Source organism: Dysidea avara, chromosome 5 (assembly GCF_963678975.1).
Source record: "Dysidea avara chromosome 5, odDysAvar1.4, whole genome shotgun sequence".
Lineage (NCBI taxonomy): Eukaryota > Metazoa > Porifera > Demospongiae > Dictyoceratida > Dysideidae > Dysidea > Dysidea avara.
This window is the reverse complement of record NC_089276.1, coordinates 33054660-33074342: the sequence shown is the minus strand read 5'-3', so window position 1 is coordinate 33074342 and position 19683 is coordinate 33054660. Positions and strand designations below refer to the sequence as shown.

Genomic DNA, 19683 nt, shown 5'->3' with positions numbered 1-19683 from the left:
ATTGATAAGGACATTGAGCAAAAAGTGAAATCTTGTGTGCCATGTCAAGCTAGTAGGCCTGCTTCTCCTTCAGCTCCCCTACAACCATATATGGTCATGGCCGGATAAACCCTGGTCACGGTTACATCTTTATAATACAGGAAAACACAATGTTCCTATTTGTCATAAACGCACACTTCAAATGGCTAGCTGTATTTCCAGTATCATCATCAACCTCAGAAGTGACCATGGATAAACTTCCAATCCCGTTAATTTGCTACTCATAGTATTCCACTTCTCTAGTGACAGACAATGCTTCCATTTTCATTAGTGCTGAGATGAAGACATTTTGGCTGAGTAATGGTATCCACCACATACCATCATCACCATACCATCCAGCTACTAATGGTCTTGCTGAACATGCCATCCAGACTTTTAAAGCACGTATGGACTCTGAATCTATTCAATTCTACATGGCATTGCAATGGCAGTGTATGATTTGTATGTCTGTGAGTCATTTAATTTTGTATAATACTGTTTATCCATTTTTTTGAAAATTAATCTGATATGTGAATGTGTTGCAATGTAATACTCTCAATTGCACCTTGATGTACTATTTTGAAATACTTCAAGCAATTAGCCCATGGCTATAAATCTCATTCTCTGATTGTCAGTTCTTTGAAAGTACAACCACAGGCAATCGAAAGCCCTGACTCAATTGTAGAATCAATCAAACATCAAATGTGCAATGCTAACAAATGTCAGATTTTTAGAACGTATGGTTTCTAAAAATTGTTATAGTTGAATAATAAGGCATCTGAGGACAATTCTTGATACTTTAGAAGCTCTGAAATCTACTTTTAATTGGCTATAAGGCGTTAGTATTTAATGCTTTAAAGTGTAACTGTAGGACAAAAATTGTGACTAAGCTGTAGCTTTCATTGCTCTATTAGAGTAGTTATGCGACTGCTCTATTAGAGTGTCTCAATCGTTTTTAGTACAGTAGGAGCCACTAGGAGGTGAAAGTACAGTGTTACTGATTATAATGTAAGTCAAGTATATGAAATTGCATGCATGCTTGCAGTACTGAAACACAGTAGCTAGTTGTTTGCTTTGACAAATATTATTGTCAATATAATATCTACAACAACAATAGAACTAGTCAGACTGCCACTGTCTAGAGATTTCTGTATAAGCCACAGAAACCCACTCAGGTCTGCCATTGATGATAATATATGTTTATACAAGCTATATTCATATACATCAAAGTACCCACAAGTCTTTCATATTAAAAGCCAGGCACTGCAGTTAGTTGTTGATACTTTCCTTAGCTTCAATATTAACTACAGCTATACTCCTGCTGTGATATATAAAATCTTTAGACATATTATCAAGAGTTAACACTGCTTGAAGGTTCTTAGTTTACTAATTTGTTAAGCTGCTTTACTGTAGTTGTGCCCAGTTATACTGATAGTAAAATGTCAGTAACTTTAAGTATATGGAACATAATTGTTTTACTAAGTTTTAAACTCTCAGTAAACATCAGTGAATGCAGGTTTACTGAAAAGCTACTAAAATTCCAAACAATTAACTGTTCCATATACTGGGGATATACCACTGTAGTAAACTAAGAAACTTCAAGCAGTGTAATATTAGTGGAGGTAATCAACTCTTGCTTTTATTGTAAATGTAAGGCAGAGGCATTTCATGCTGATCGGTACACAGGAGACACAGGAACCGACGAACGATACAACACATGTAGCAACTTCAATGCTCAACAACAACTGAAACCCACAACACACCTACACAAAGTGAAGGTTTGGATACCTGTGTTGCAGATGATGCAAGAGACATTAAATAATTTTATATAATTACCTTTAGTTCATTTAACACTTTGTAGGAGTTAACTTATAGGGTTTTGTTTCTGCAGACTAGACTAAGCTAGAATATTCTTAACTAGTCAGACTGGTTTTCACTACTATGTATTCTAGGCCAATATAAAAGGTAATGTTGTATTCTTGTTTAAGGCTGCAGCTGGTAAAATAACTGAACCTGTTCCAACTTGAACTCTGCAGGGGCTGATCCAGGAGGGGCGAATAGGGTGGCTAGCCCACCCCCGAGGGTGACTAATGATTAGTATCCATTACCCTGTTATTTTGTTTTAATCATTTTTGTGTCTTCTTTTCTGTACTGTTCGCTTGTACATACATAGCCATATACATTATGTAATTTGTCATTCTTGCATGCACATGTATATAGTCTTTTACAAAACCAAGGTAATCAAATCTAATCATACAGAATAGAAGAACCGCACATTTTCCTTGGATGTTTTCTTTTGAAAGTTTTACAAATATTATCAATATTTAGTGGAATGTCATAGCTATGAATTTCCAAAGCTCCTAGCCACTCCCTTCTAAATAATCCTGGATCAGCGCCTGCTCTGATCTGTCGATCATGACAACCTCATTCAATACCTGAAATGCTTTGTTGCTGTCAAGGCTGGAAGCATGCACCAATCCTGAGAAATCATGTACATGTGTGCAGTAGCCATTATTACAGGTGGTATAGTATCCAGAATTTGGTGACTGGTTTCCAAATTTTCTGTTGCACTCATACTTGAATCTAAGGGGTCTGGGGGCGTGCTCCACCAGGAACTGAAAATTATGTATTCTGAGGTTGAAACTGGTAACAACTTTCATCCTGAGATTATATGCTGACACTGCCAAGCAGGGCCGCCCAGAGAAATTAAGGGGCCCAGGGCAAAGAGTTAAAGTGGGGCCCTTGACCCAAGTTGTAAGGTGAAGACCAAAAAAAAAAAAAAAAAAAAAAAAGGTCACAACCTGCTGGCAATGACAATAACTACCCATCACCAACCATATCTCCTTATCTATAAGCTTGCTACACTGCTCCTCTGAAGAATACTGTGACTGCTCTATTAGAGTATTTAGACCTGACTGCTCTATTAGAGTATATCGATCTTTTAAACAGATATTCAGGGGGCCCCTTTCAGGCTGGGGCCCGGGGCAAAATGCCCCAGTTGCCCCCCCCTGTGGGCGGCCCTGCTGCCAAGGGGACTACATATTATGTAGCTAGTTATTAATTTTATGGAATGGATTATCAAAAAAGCACAAGATTTTCTTTTATAGAGTTTAATGGAAGATTTTTCAGTGTAATAGGTAAACAATATGGAGGTCTAGAAAGTGGCCTTTTTGAAAAGTCTTTAATGAACCCTTTTAGAAGGTTTATATTATACATGTTAATGTTGAGCTGAGGAGACCCCAAAAACATTTAACAACTCAAGAATGGAATTACATTAGTTCTTGAAATTTGGCTCATTTGTAGTACTGCTTGACCCACTAAAAATTCAAATCTTTTCATTCTAATATCCAACACAATATTTATGACCAATTTTTCACCATATGTTTCCCACAGGACACCATAAACGTGCATAGTCTATTATTGGTTTGACCATTTCCTAAACTTGCAGTGGAGCTAAACCACACATCTGTCCTGACATATATATTTACTGCCGAAACTTATCTGGTTGGCTGAAATATTATTCTCTTGAGAAACTACTTTTCTATTTTTTAGCTGTTTTCTCAGGACTTAGCATAATGTGTATGTACTGTAGTAGTTTTACTTCTAAGCCTTTTAATATCCTATGGATACAGACTACCATGCGCCCGTTGATTCACAGAAGAGCAAAATTTCTTTGCTTTATTTCATTGACTATACATTTACATCTGTACCTTCTACCAGTGTACACGTATTGTATACAATAGTTCATGTGGTATATGAATTAGATAATAAAATTGATGGTCAGATGTACACAAAGGGTTTATCCTTTCAAATTAAAATTTTCCCCATAATAGCAATGTTTAATAATACAGTGTTCTTTAGCATTAGGGTGAAAATTCTTGTAAAATGATATAGCGACTTGTTGAAATGTTGATCCACCACCAACTAACACTAGACAGTCTGATTTGGCAGCAATGGTGCGTTGTATTTGAGCAATATGGACTGGGTCACTGATGTTGAGGTATTTGTTAAAACTACCCTCAAACTCCTCAATAGTCCAACTGTCCTCACCAAATACTGTAGTGAAGAAAGTCTTGTAGGTCTTTGCAATATTTTTTCCTTGTGCACCTGAAGACATTCTTTGGATTGTTAGACTTCCAAATTTTCCCATATCACTAACAAACATTCTTCCCCAGTTATTATGAACATGAAACTGTTTTAAATTTGTCAGGGTAGATGCACAGTCCGTCAAGTAATTCCAGAACTTTTCTGAACTATATTCTTTGTAGTCAATAAAATGTGTGAAAACTTTTTCAACTCGAACCATCACACCAAAGTATTTCCCACCATCATACTTGACTCTACTATCACGCTTCAATTTTTGCAAATATTGTTCACTCTCTTCAACTGTCCTTCTGCTGGGCAGTAGCCCTACAGTAACTGTGTTGTCATTGGTTAGTTTAACATCTTTTAAATTCACTCTCCCACTCCGTATGCCCTTCCAATGAGAAAATATAACTGTAACACTATTGGGAAGGTAGGAGCCAAGTATGTGTTGTGTAAATGTGGTCACAGCCATTGGAGATGAATTAGCAAATACAATACACACTTTACGAACAAACTTAAATCCTTCCTTTTTAAAATACGACATTGCTTCACCTGGAAATTCAATTCCAACACATTCTTGTGAGTTAGTATTACTACTAGGATTATCGATAACATTGACTACAGTATCTTTAACCGAATTACGTCGGTTTGATTTTGGTGTTGTAACAACTACAAGAATAGTCTCTCTGGAAGCATGTGCTATGAAGTCTTCCCAAGACACTAGCTCTGAACTTTTTCTCTTTGATGATTGCTCATTCCAGAAATCCCTGTCATAGAGGTCACCAAATCTTGCTGGATGTGACAGTCCAGCAACCATTGGTTCAAATGACATCCCATAATTCATAAAAAATGGCTCTACAACTTTCATTCCAGCAGTATTAGCCCAATACTGTAGCCCCCACAGGTTCCTGGCAGCTGCTGTCTGTTGTTCATATAGTCGATAAGGTAAAACGTAACCGTATGATGCTTTATGAGACAACACATCTTTGTTAGGAGTTAAACTTTTACCTTCAATGTTACTATTGCTACTAAAGTTATCTGTTACTCCATTGTCAACCATCTCTTGCAGTTTACTGTCATCATAGGTATCAGCCTCTTGTGGTGCCTTCTTGGGAGTATGTTCAGTTACAACTTCTCTAATATAATGTCTATTATTAAATGTGTAGTCCTTGTTAGCTACCGGTTGCTGGTTGTATGGACTATAGTACGAGTTATACACTAAACCACCAATAATGATGTTTGTTAGTAGGAAGATGACAGTGATACAGTAGCAAGTCATCAAATTGTTTGTAAATTTTGTCTTTACCCTGTATAAACATAGTATGTTTTAGTCATTCAAATAAACATCAAATTGCAATACAAATACATGCAGTCAGAACTTTAACACAAAAGCAAGCAATTACAGCATACAATGAAGTGTTCAAGACATAAAGTATTAATCATACAGTAAAGACATATTGGGTCCACCTCAAAACAAAAGGGCACCCACCAAAATGTTACCACTAAAAACCACTATATCAACATTCTCCAGCTTTATGGAAGAGTCTTAGTGCTTCTAAATTAACTTTATTGTTCAATTTAAAAAAAACCTGTACAGAAGCACCAATATGGAGTCACAAAAATTGTGCTAAAACCCAATTTTTGCTCTGCCTGCCAGTCCACAGTTATAAGCTAGAGAGGCTAAATGACTCAATGTGTACAGACCACACCACTTGTCTTATTACTGTATAGCAGGTTATTTTCAAAGCAGAAAATTTCGTATAAGAAGATAAATCTGAATTTCGAAGGATTTTAATTTTTGAAGAGTGCATATTTCGAAGTCCGGTGTATTACAAATAAACATAGTTTCACATCACAATTATGAAGATACGTGAATGTTTGCCAAAACTGGCTTACCGAAAGAATAATCCCATCCCTGTGTACTGGAGAGAAGATTGGGGGAGTCTCCAGTGGAGCAAATCTATACTGGCTCGATCACGCTTGATGGCCATCTACCATAGATTCTAGAGCAGACGACATCAATTCCCATTCTGGATCACCTGTTTTCTGGTTATTGGCACAGTAATGCCACAGTTTACCCATTACCATCAGTAATACTGAGCTAAAACTGAAGGAATACACAAGCAAATTGCCGAAAGTTGGACCGTTGCTTTCACTTGTGGGAATTAATTTTGAAGAACAACCGGATGTGGGAATATATTTTTCGAATAGAAGGGCCTCTTCGAAATATCTAAAAATTAAAACCCTTTGAATATTACCAGCTACATATACAATATATGCAGAAAACAAGGCATGTCAATAACGCTCAGAACAGAGGCTCAATTAAGTCACCAGTGAGATCAAGACACTCTAATAAAGCAGTCACCCTAACACAACAGTCACGTACGATAATCTGCTGCAGTAATGGAATAGTAACACGTGTACACCATAGCTATAACAAAAAGTTAACAGTGCATTTTAAAAATTATTATTTAAAACTGATGTAGAGAACCAAGTGATAAAACTAGAGATAAACACAGGAAAATTTGGTAATTTTCCCACATAGCTATGTTATCATCATTCATTTCACTCCTATATCACTTGGGTTCCTACTTTGGTTAAAAAAATAAGGATTTTACATACACTACTGTAGTACTAGCAAGTAATAATCTCAATCATAAAAATAAAAAATAGTAAAACAAGGAACAAGTGAGGTCTCCTACACATCTGTAGATATACTAGTAGACATCACATCCCTAATTCAGTCATAGTACTGAAGTAGGGAATAAGCGCTCACTACTATACGTGCAGGAATAGGCGACCTTCCTTGTTCCTTGTTTTACTACTTTTTTTTAACTTTCTGAACCCTAATCAAAATTAAATTTCCCTTTTTAAACATAATTATGACTGGTGAACTAGCACATACCGTATCAAAAGAAGGAATGGCACTAGACATAGCATAAAGTAAATTTAGCATCTAAACACACGTCCCAACTATCATCTACTGAAGAGTTAAGTGGCCATTATGCTTTGTTTTCAGCTATGTTCAGTCCCATTACACAGCATTACAAACAAAAAATAGTACAAGAAGCACACAGATCATGACAGATGCCTATTAGAATACCACAGTACATACAATACATACATCATGGAGTTTTCCTCTTTTGTGTCCTATTTCTTTTTGCGAACAGTAAAAGGTGCCCATTTTTGCAGTAGCACATATTTGGCTTCCCTGTACTGAATATCATGTATAGTAAGGTACGTCCATATTTTTCATAGTGACTGGGTTGATTGCAGGGGGGCTGAAGTGACATCTAACAGTGCAAAAACAAACCCATAGCCTTAGCTGTTATCAAGTAGTGCCTGCATGAAGGTATCATAGTCAGTCACCAGAAAATTTTACTAAATATATACGATACGTATATATTTTTAAACTTTGTAGCAACCAACTTATTGAAAGCATTTAACATACAGTAACAGTGGGAACTTCAGCTAAGAGAGATAACTATTATTCCTGCCTATAAAACAATTCAGATAACAGCTAATGCCTGTAAGCACATAATACACTTGGTGTCCCCTCACGTTTAGCTTGGTCTTTATTATAAACAATGCGACAAAAGACTGAAACTGGGGGAGTCAGCGGGTGGCCCATTGACTTGGATAGTAAGCCGCAGATGTGATCCAGGGATGCACTAAACCTACATTTCAGGCACTATTAATTGGCTGTGTTATAGCAGACAACAGCAAAAGGTAATAAAGCTTTGTTCATAAACACTGTTAAATGAATGCACAAGCTGGGCATGACTTCAACTGGATGATTTGTAACGTTGTTCACTGTGCAGTGACATTGAAAACTAACAAGAATTGTATATACATGGATAATATGAAAATGTTTACTGTATGGGGGGGAGGGGTTGATGAGCGTAACTTTCACGGATTTCATGTCTCACTGCCTAAATTTGGTAATCGGCTATTATGAAATCATCATCATTAAACTTTACACTGAATACAGAAACACCAACACCAGAACAAAATTAATTCAACTAGTTAAGATACATTTGAAGTTGTTACAAGATACTGAACTTACAAATGTTGGACTGTATACTTATTAATAATACAAATAGTTTGGAATTAGCATGCAATTAGGGATCATAGAAATAAAAAGTTATGAAACAAGGGAGGTCACCTACACTTGCAGATATACTAGTGGACATTTAATCCCTATACCCATGTCTGAGTTAGGGATTAATTGTCCATTAGTATATCTGATGGTATATTACTTTCTATGCCTGATACTTAATATTCTACTGTACTTGTTTGTTCTCTTTTTTGCATAATTGATACTTATGACTGGTGAACCAGTACATGCCACATCAAAAGAAAGAATAGCACCTGACTTCATCTTACTGAACATGTGCCCATTACTGAAAAAGTGAAATTGTCATTACACTACATTTTCAGTTACCTGTATGTTGAGCCTGTTACAAAGTGATATACAAGTAAAGGACAATACGCAAAGTGCCTCTGCAGTCAATCCAGTCACTACAGAAACTATGGACGATTTCCATTAGAGTAGCCATCATGCACGGCCACAAATCAACACCTTGCACTGTCAGCAAGAACACAAAGGACACAGGTAAGTCCATGATGCATACATTGCAAGTACTGCAGTATTCCAAAGGAACCTGTAGGACTGAAGCAACATCTAACAGTGAAAAAATCATGCATATAGCCTTATTCATTATTGAGTTACGTATGCTTGTCTGAAGGCATCAGGCAGCAGGGGCATAGGGAGGGGGGGTTCAGGAATCCCCCTGTAAAATTTTGACTTCTGCAAGCAGGATCCTAACACACCATTTAGTGTGGCAGGACAAAATGAGTGAGTAATATAGTGTAATGGCACAGCACAACAATTGATAAAGCTTGCATTCATCTCTCAAGGAAGGATTTACAGAGGTAACATGAGCCTTAGGCTTCTTCAAAACTTGTTAAAAAGATCGATATACTCTAATAGAGCAGTCAGGTATATACTCTAATAGAGTAGTCAGGTTTATGTAATAGTTATACCATGGCTGCGAGGGATTTTGCTGACATATACACCCAAAGCACGAGGGCCGCATAACGAGAACTCATCCCATTTGTTTTATACAGTAGCATCTGAAGATCGATTGTGGTTTTAATAGCGTGGGCTAATAGCCATCAAAACGTTGTCCATGCGTTAAAACGTCATTACAGGTTTTTGCAATTGAATTCGGCGACTTTGCAATTGAATTCGTCCCGTTTGCAATTGAGTTCGTCGCTTTTGCAATTGAATTCGTCCCGTTTGCAATTGAATTCGTCCCGTTTGCAATTGAATTCGTCGCTTTTGCAATGGAATTCGTCCCGTTTGCAATTGAATTCGTCGCTTTTGCAATTGAATTCGTCGCTTTTGCAGTTAAATTCGTCCATAACAAGAATGGCAGCTGGAGCAAACATGAAAACATAATGTAGCAGCTGCTACAAGAACTTGTTCAAGTACAACAGTAGTAAACAACTCTTTATAAGGCAATAATTCTTCCTCTACAGCCTCTCCAACAATATTCCAAACTCTACTGCGCCATTCGCGATGGGTGTGGTCACTCGCGAGCAAGCTAATTAACTTGTCAGACAGCTATCAACTTCGCGTACTACCAGCTTCAATTACCTTCTAGTGTCTCAAATGTAACTCTCCAAGGCATAAATAGTTCATCTCTTAATGAACGGGTTGGTTTCTTGAAGCCGTTTTGTTTATGACGAATTGTAATGCAAACGCGACGAATTCTATTGCAAAAAAAAAAAAAAATTCTATTGCAAAACCGACTAATTCAACTGCAAAAGCGACGAATTCAATTGCAAAACCGACGAATTCAATTGCAAACGGGACGAATTCAATTGCAATACCGACGAATTCAATTGCAAACGGGACGAATTCAATTGCAAAAACCTGTAATACGTTACTATGCTTTCAACACGCAATGTTAGAAAACTTGCGATTGTGGGATGGAGTTTATATTGTTATCATTTTTGTACTAAGTTAAGCCAACTAACTTCGCTATTTGGACAGTAAGTAAGTTATTACGTTAAGTTAAGTACTTAGAACTGTAAGTTACTAACCTATTTCAACGTAGCAGTAGTAGCTTTGCTGTTCCATTGTCTGTTCAAAGGTTGATATGCGGTGGGTAGAAATACGCATCCACAATCGCCCAAACAATTATTTTGTGCCTTCATTATCCTTTAGTAACAACCAACTACTGTATCTTAGCCTATGTACTAAGCTTAGCAACCTCTACAAAACCGAGTCCCACAATACAAAGCTCTATGTCGCTCAATATAACGAGTCAAAGCGCATCGATTCTTTGAACTGGCTGGGTATCAAAGTCATTGACAAACCGCTTTCCCATGATATTTCCCGGGCAATATGCGAGTTAAACACCGAGCGGCGCCTTTGAACTCCCACGCTAAAGTGGTATATATTCTAATAGAGCAGTCAGGTATACTCTAATAGAAAATGCATGTAAATATATCCATGTCCATACGAAGTTTTTCAGACATTCTAACATTAAATGCAAAACTTAGCATGACCTTATACTGCTATAGCTTTGGTGTGCAGTGTTTAAAGATATAGAGCTCCAGTAGTTTATCACTTGTGTTATGCAAAATGAATTCATGCTATGCATATTTGTATAGTTATATTGTTTGATTGTAAGTCATTCCATTTGTATCAGTGGATTCATGGCTCTCATACCACAGTGAGATAACTATCACTTACAGATTACTACGTATAGTATGTGTCTCTATGTGTTATGCTGTCTGTTTCCACTAGGTGGCTTTATCTAGTACTACCTTCATCGTGGGGCACTTATATGCATCACAATTAATGTACTTTTGCGTAAAATATAGCAATTTGCTGAGTTTTGATTCATTAAAATATTGAAAGTCTCTCAGCGGCTGGGGGCTGTGCCCCCAGACCCCTGCTTCTGGTAACTCAATGCCGGTCTGGAACCCCCTTTCAAAAAATCCTGGCTACGCCCCTGGGCAGGCAGGCAGTTAGTCAGTCAGTAGAAAATTGTGCAAAATATATTGACAGCAGATTAAATTTTTCACCAAGAACACAAAGCTCCATGAACAAACTACCAAATTTCATTACTGGACTTGAGTGGTCTTCTTTTGCTGGCTGCTTATCCCAAACACAGTGGTGATTTGTACCAGTGATCTGGGACCCTAATGGAGAGATGACTGTACAGTTCCGTGGTGCTGAATAAAGACCTGCAACCAGATGATTAGTGGTAACAGCAAACGAGGGGTCCGTCACTGGCAGGAATATCGTCGAACATCAGAACTGAAATATGGAATATGGAATATATTCAAATCATATTACCGTATATGTACGTGTATTTTCGTATATTGTTCTTATCACGTGATATAAGATTACGTCATTTAATTATCTGCGGCGGGCGTCAATTATATCAAACTTCTTGTTCTCCTCGCTTATTCTCAAGGTTGTTCCACTGCTTGATGGTTTGCGGAAAGTAGCTGTAGCTCTGTTGGTAAGCAGTTGTTTTGGCTGGAGGGGTTATACTTACATTCGTCTTGGCCAGCTCAGTTACTGATTGAGTCTATATAAAATGGCCCGCTCCTCGCTGGCTCCATTGCAACATGCCAGCTAACCATCATTGCTCGTACTGCGTAATCCTCGGCGTAATCGTCCCAACTGTGTGAAAAGTACTTCATTTGATATGAACCAGTAGCCTAGATAAATAATACATGGTCGAATGTAGAGGAATATTCAGGAATATTGAGGAATCCAATTGAAATATGGAATATGCAAGAATATCGCGAATATTTGAAATATAATCTGAAATATGCAGGAATATGGAATATCATGGAATACAATGCCCATATTCCAAATATCGTCGATGATTTCGCTAGTGACGGACCCCTCGACAGCAAAGGTGTCAACAACAGACACGTATGGTTTAGCACCATTATAAGTTCCGGAAAGGACTGTAATGGATGCTACACTTTTATGGCTTCACCATAGGAATGTATGGTGAAAATTTTGAGTGGCCATAAATATTACATCAGACATTTGAATGAAAAGAAATTTAGAAATATATTTAGCGGATCAAGTAGTACTACAAATGAACCAAATTTCAAGATTGTGTGCAATTGCTTCCATGAGTTTTTTTTTGAGGATCCAGCTCAACACGTACATACCCAGAGATCCACAATGTGTGGGCCAGGCTTGGTACATACTGTTTTTGGAGGGTGACCACTGGATTATGAACTTTTATGAACAAATTTATTTTTTCACATGAACATTTGGAGCAATCATCTGGCAACACCGCTTGATCCATGCAGGCTTATTACAAGGACAATGTACTTACGGTATTGTGCGTTCCATTCTCTTCATTGAACGGAGTGGCTATTCGTACGCCAGTCACGTATGAATAGTCGATGAACTATTTGTACGGCGATCACGCGATTCCAAATAAACGGAATAGTTATACGAATTTTGCTTTCCGGTAACTACACGTGGCTTTTGGCGCGTACGTTTTGAACGTCTGCTCTACGTTTGGTTCATCCATAGAATCTATGGTTCATCTGACTAGGAATGCTTCGGTGTGGGGATGAGTTTAAAAGTTATGAGGATCTCTGCGATGCAATATCTGCATTTCAGCAAGCTGAATTTGTGCAACTGTACGTTAGACATTCAAGAACCATTGAATCGGCGTCGGCTACACGGGCACCAAAGAAGAAGTTTAATGAAGACTTGGTTTATTCTGATATAGATTTTGCGTGTCACCACGGTGGAAAAGATTTCAAGACGACTTCTACCGGGAAAAGGCCAAACCAGAAGTAAGTGCGACCCGCCTATCGTGCGAGTAGGAGTTTCTAGAATTTCAGTGGTAGGCATTCCAGACTGATCTTAAAATTTTGGAAAAACGGGCTTTTTATATGCTCAATAGATAGAGTATTGATTGCTGATCTCAGAAATATATAGTTTGTCGGGTTGGAATTAGCTACTTTGGCATGCACAGTGCTTAAAAACTGAAAAAAGGTACATTTTTTCTCCAGGGCTCCCCATACATTTTACAGGGGAAAATGGCACAATTGAATCAGGAAGCCATCTAGCAATCTGGACTGTCTTGAAACTGCAGTTGCTTCTAGCTGCAAGTTTGTACATGTAATGAAAGTAACTTCAGGTCTTATTGGATCTCAGCGATCTTTGTATGCTTTGTGGTGAGCAAATATGTTTCACCTACTGCACACTTCTCAATACAATGGTGTATGCCCATAGGCAAGTGGCTATCTCAAGTTGGTAAAAACATCAAGTTAACAACTTATAAAGGTAAACAACTAAAGTGGAGGTGCCACAATGATGCAACAATACCTAAGGTGGAGTTGTGGTTTCAATTATGGCATTGTTATGATGACTTTGAAGTGGTTTATACTTTTGAGCTGATGACACAACCATCAGAAAATTGCTCTGGAGCTGAAAATCGCTAACCCGAGCGAAGTAACTACGCACTTTAAAGTAAGCACCAGTGACTACCTTCCACCCGACCGTACGTTTTTTTAAGTTTTAAAGTATTCTACATACATTACAAGGCTTGAAAATATTACAAAACAACACAAAACTTACTTATATGTAACGCGCACGATAAAACTAAGATTTTCATGATGATCAGCGTGTGTACAAACCCCACAGCGATTTTCACCCTCATTGGAGCTCGGACGACGGAGCAATCCCAAGTTAAACACGAGTTGTCATTTTGTGCCAGGGTTCTATTGGGGAATATACGGAGAATTTTTTTATTAAAAAATCTCGGATACTGGAATGCCTATCAGTGGTGATATTGGTCTCTGTTTTTCTTGTAGGACTTTTCAAATGGGGTGCCCGTTTCGTGTGAAAGTTAGGTGTAGTCGAAATGGCCAAGTTTTGTTTATAAAAGCCATTGAGAATAGCCACAACCACGAGATTAGTGGGGTAAGTATAACTATGTTTTGATTGAATACATTAACACACTGTAATATTGTCGTGTAGAAGGCTTTCAAGCATCATCCTAGACAACGAAGGCTAAGTGAGCCCAGTGAAAAAGAGGCTGACAATATGCTTGGAGTCAAGGCTAACAAGAAGATGGTACAGCAGCACTTCTTTCAGCAAACGGGAAAGGTGGTCATCCTTAAAGATCTGCATAACTTGGCTTCCAAGAACAAGAAGACCGAAGTTATTAATGTTAGCACACTAGTAGAAGAAATGAAGAAGGTTAATGGTAAGTAATTACAAGTAAAATGTGTGTCGTCTGCTGAAATTAATTCATTGGTCTATTTTTATACAGGTGCAATTGTGGAAGTGTCAAAAGATGAAAGTGATACTTTATCCAGTGTGTATTTTCAAACTCAGGGATGGAAGAACACATATGCACAGTATCCTGAATTAGTTCTTATTGATGCAACTTATAAATTGAACAATCTTCAAATGCCACTGTACATAATGATGGTTGTGGATGGAAATGGTGAGAGTGAAGTGATAGCTTTATGGCTGGTGGTGCATGAGGACAAGGTGACCATCAGTCATTTAATGGATGCATTCATTAAGCACAATGATACGTCCAATACAAGATGCATTATGGCAGACAAAGATTTTACAGAAAGAGATGTATTTGCACAGAAGATCCCCGGTGCTGAACTAATGATATGCTTATTCCACACTTTAAGAACATTCAGACGTGAAATTACCCTTGAAAAAGTTGGTATCAATGCTGCACAAAAGGTTGCTGTTTTGGAAATAATAAATAAGCTTGTGTATGCTCGAGATGAAGAAGAATATTCAAAATTTTATCAGAAATTGAAGGACACAAAGCTAAACCAAGTAATTCAGTATTTTAATGATAATTGGAATGGAATCAGGGAACAGTGGGTTGAAGGTCTTAAACGAGAAGCATGTCACTATCTAAACAGTACAAACAACAGAATTGAGAGTATCAATCAAAAGATAAAAAGCGTTGTCACAAAGCACTCTTCTCTACTCACCTTTTTCCGAGATTTAATGAAATGCTTTGATTCGTTATCATTGGAAAGAGATCATCGGGCTGTTACAGTATTTGAAAAGTGTGCTGTGAATGTATTTCCTGCTAAAAACTGCCTTTCCCAATACCAGCAATTTTTGACACCATATGCATACTCATTTGTGGTAAAACGATTTGGGTCATCTGACAGGGTGAAAATTGCTGTTAATAATGGAGATCATTCTTCTATTGATGTTTATTCTAATGGAAAGAAATTGTTCACAACAGACTGTGGGTGTAATTGTGGGTTTTATACAGCAATGGAGTTGCCTTGTAAACACATTTTCGCATTACGAGCACAAGCCAAGCTAGACATTTTTGAAGCAAAACTATGTGCAGTAAGATGGACCCGTGATTACTATAGAAGTAGTCATCGTGTTTTTTCAACCACCAATGATTGTTCAGCAAATGTTGAGGTCTGTGCTGTTGATAGATTGCCAGTGGTCAGGGTGTTGTCGCAGCATGAAAAATATCGTAAAGTATTTGATTTATCACAGAGATTAGCTTCAATTGCCTCTGACATATCTACGAGAGAATTTTCATATGCTGTTGATTGCCTGGAGAAGATTGTGAGATCATGGGAGCAAGGCAAGCATGTGAAGGTTGAAGTTGTTGAAGAATCATGCATTGAGGACTTGGAGGTTGACCATCAACAAGACAATAAGGTTGACCATATGTCTGATGATCTCCTTGACAAAGATGACTTCTCGGGTTTCCCTTATCATATATCTGATATACCTTCTATTGATAGCCAATCCAATAACACTGACTGCATACATGATGACAGTGACTGCCAAGCTGATCTCAATGAGAATTCAGGTGACATACTTCCTGATATTCCATATGTCATGCGTTCTGACAGTGGCATTCCAGCCATATCTGCTGACCGTAGCAATGCTTTTGTTTTTCCTGTTGATAATCCATCTGTTGTACCCACTGACAGTGACAATCCACCTGCTATACCTGCTGACAGTGACGATCCACCTGCTATACCTGCTGACAGTGACAGTCTACCTGCTATACCTGCTGACAGTGACAATCCACCTGCTATACCCGCTGACAGTGACAATCCACCTACTATACCCACTGACAGTATCAACCTACCAGTTATATCTTCTGACAGTGGCAATCCAATTGATGTAGATCTAATGAATAACAAACCAACCCCTGATTTTATTGACCTAACATCAATAGCTGCTTCCACCCAAAACTAAAAAAAGAGGTAGACCTAAGGGGGCTAATTTAACTGTCATAGGATTGCCCAAGAAGAAAAAATGTATTGAACGTCCAGTGAAGTTTTTACTAAAACCTAATGCAGAAAGGCAAAGACAAATACTTAGTTGGATGTTACCGGACCACTTAATTGAAAAGGCTCTGCGTGGTGAAAGGTTTGAATCTAATGAAATAGGTAATAGTTTGCATCTCAAGTCTAACTTGTTGGATGAAAACGTCAACTGGGTCTCGGTTGAAGATTTTTTTACTGATGGTGCATGGAGTAAGGCCACTGATGCAATGATGGAATTGGAAAATGCCCCCGAAATAGAATTGTTACACATGCAGCAGAGATCTTTCACTTTCAACTTCTGTTGCTTGTGAATCGTGTCTGAACTGGTATCATCTGAATTGTGTGGGATTGACCTCTGCACCCAAGAAAGCAGTGTGGTTTTGTCGTCTGTGTTATGGAGTTCAAGCAAGAATGAACAACACTGATACCAAGGTAATGACATTGTGAATAAAGTAGAATATGTAAGTAAAGTTTGGTGAATTTATTTGCATATATGTAGTTATAAAATGAGTAAGCATGGTACAGTTCAGTAGTGTTGTATCAAACAATACAGTGGTGCTGAAAATGAAGGGCACCCACCTTTAAAAACCATGTTACACAACCTTACAAAGGAATCTTGGTGCTACTGATACCATATCTAGCACTAAAACTTAATAATGGAGGTTTACAGTTTCCCACAAAAATATTGTTCCTTCAGACAAGTGTAACTGTTGTGTATTTTATTAGAGTGATTTAGTAGGTCTGATATAAATGAATGAAATTTTCAATTGTCTAAACACACCCATGAGGGCCCAGCAAGTTTGGATAATAGAGGATCACTGTATTACAAATTGTCTTTCTTATAGATTGCACATTCACCACTTGAAGATAAACAGCAGCCCACTGTACAGTCACCACTTGAAAATAAACAACAGCCCACTGTACAATCGCCACCTGAAGATAAACAGCAGCCCACTGTACAGTCGCCACTTGAAGATAAACAGCAGCCCACTGTACAGCCACCACTTCAAGATAAGCAACAATCCAACTACTGCCCCAAAGTACATCGTCGCAAAAGGAGAAAAGTAAGTAATTGTCATTGTTGTCAACATGATGTGCATTTTATTGGAGTGCTTGAGCAGGGCTCTGAAATAGATGAATTGGTTTCATTTATCCAAATTTTAAATTATCTAAACACACAAAGGGCTCAACAAGTGTGGACCATGGTAATACTAATTCATTTGCATCATCTTTTTTTATAGGTCATACTGTCATCACTTAAAGATAAACAGCAACCTACTGTTCAGTCACCACTTCAAGAAAAACAGCAGCCCACTGCACAGTCACCAATTGAAGATAAACAGCAATCCAAGCACTGCCCTGAAGTACATTATCGCAAAAGGAGAAAAGTGAATAATCTTAATCGTTGTCAGCATGATGTTATTGAAAGATTTACAAGGCTTATTGGCAGTATTAAGCAAGGTGACAAGCTTGACGATGATCACATTAATGCTGCTAGTCAACTCTTACGTGACCAATTCCCTGATTTGCAGGGGCTATCAACTCCAGCCATTGGAGAATGTTTTAGGTTTGAAAAGTTTGACTGGATGATAGGTTATGCAGGATTTGCTTACTGTCAAGTGTTGCACACTGGCTGTGATCACTGGGTGGCAATCAAAGCTGTGTCAGATAATGAAGTTTACGTATATGACAGCATCTTCACTGAACCAACATATCATGTTTTGAAACAAATTGCTGCCATTTGCAATACACGATCAGCATAAATCAAAGTCCATCTAGAGAAGGTGCAAATGCAAGTTAGCCGTGATGATTGTGGGGTGTACGCTATTGCTTTTTTGATTGATCTTTGTTTTGGCAGAAATCCAGCATCATGCCTTTATGACCACAAGAAAATCCGCAGTCATCTTATTAATTGCTTTGAAGCTGGCAAGATTACTCCCTTCCCATGTACAAAAACCAAGGAGAAAAGGGCTATGCTTAAAAAGTTGAATGTTTATTGCCAGTGCAGACTGCCAAATGTCTCAGAGCACATGTCAAGGAAGCCGTTTGCAGAAGAAGTGCCCTGTATGGTGAAATGTTATATTTGTGATAACTTATACCATCACACATGTGTGAATATCACAATAAAACAAGCAAAGAAGATAAATTCAGAATAGGAAATGCGGTTCTGTAACTACAAAGAATGCGAATAGTACTTTGGATATCTATTTGATTCTGACTCTGAATAATACTATGTTTCTGATTGAACATTTGTTTATAATTGTTTGCTTTGCTTTGTATGTGTGTCTTTTTGTGTACACTGTCAACATAATTATCATCATACCTACTGATATACTGAACAATACAGTATAGCTGTGTTGAGGTGTTGCTATCAAATTACATCAAAGCTGTTCTAACTAAAATTTCAGTATAGTCAGAATTCTTTAATGTGCATGTCACTGAATGCTAGGTGGTCTTATATTGAACATTTTACTGGATTATTCAAGTTGTAGCTGTACCTGATAGCTATGTGTACCCCATCGTCGTACGAATATATAGCTTTTCTGCCATTAGTTTTTGTTGTTTTTTAGTGTGTTACCGTACGAATAGTACGTGAGCTATTCATACGTATCGTCTTACGAATAGCACGTGAGCTATTCATACGTATCGTCGTACGAATAGCACGTGAGCTATTCGTATGATTATCGTCGTACGAATAGCACGTGAGCTATTCATACGTATCGTCGTACGAATAGCACGTGAGCTATTTATACGTATCGTCGTACGAATAGCAACGGCCTTCATTGAATGCTTCTGTTTAGATACATCGAGAGACCATCAGAGACGCTTTATGAGGTCACGTCTAGCTTTGTTTAGTAATAATCTATGGTCAGACAGTTGTCAGAGAACATCACTTGCGCGAAAATGTGAGAAGCCCTCGGAGAAGCCGTTGTGTTGCATGGCTTCTTCTGTTCTTTGACGATGCATGACGATGATCATGAATGTCGTAGTGTAATAGAAACACCGGTTTCTTCAGTATGCTAACATTTTGCGATGGATACAATCTTAATTTCTACATGCAGTTAAAATGGTCTCAAAACAGACACTTCTCAGTCTCAATGTTTAAGCGCCTATTCTTTTAATTTTATAGTTTTGGGGTGCTCATTAATTAGACTCACCAAGACTCGTGCAAACGTGAGTGAAGTAGTCCACAACGCTTAAATGGCTGACGAAAGCAAGAAGGCC

The 19683-nt window shown here is 38.0% G+C and overlaps 1 protein-coding gene across 2 annotated transcripts; it reads right to left on the bottom strand.

Annotated features, from left to right (window-relative positions):
- Positions 1 to 3695: 3695 nt before the first annotated feature.
- On the bottom strand, positions 3696 to 19562 carry LOC136255942 (uncharacterized). 2 transcript variants are annotated; one of them, XM_066048853.1, is made up of 3 exons: positions 19237 to 19562; positions 12489 to 12508; positions 3696 to 5411 (listed from the first exon to the last, which is right to left on the bottom strand). In XM_066048853.1, exons 1-3 carry the CDS (start codon positions 19240 to 19242, stop codon positions 3818 to 3820), a joined length of 1620 nt encoding a protein of 539 aa, XP_065904925.1. In that variant the 5' UTR covers positions 19243 to 19562; the 3' UTR covers positions 3696 to 3817. The 2 variants fall into 2 exon arrangements, with proteins under 2 accessions (XP_065904925.1, XP_065904926.1); XM_066048854.1 differs by lacking the exons at positions 12489 to 12508; positions 19237 to 19562 and adding an exon at positions 6001 to 6084.
- Between the last annotated feature and the right edge of the window lie 121 nt (positions 19563 to 19683).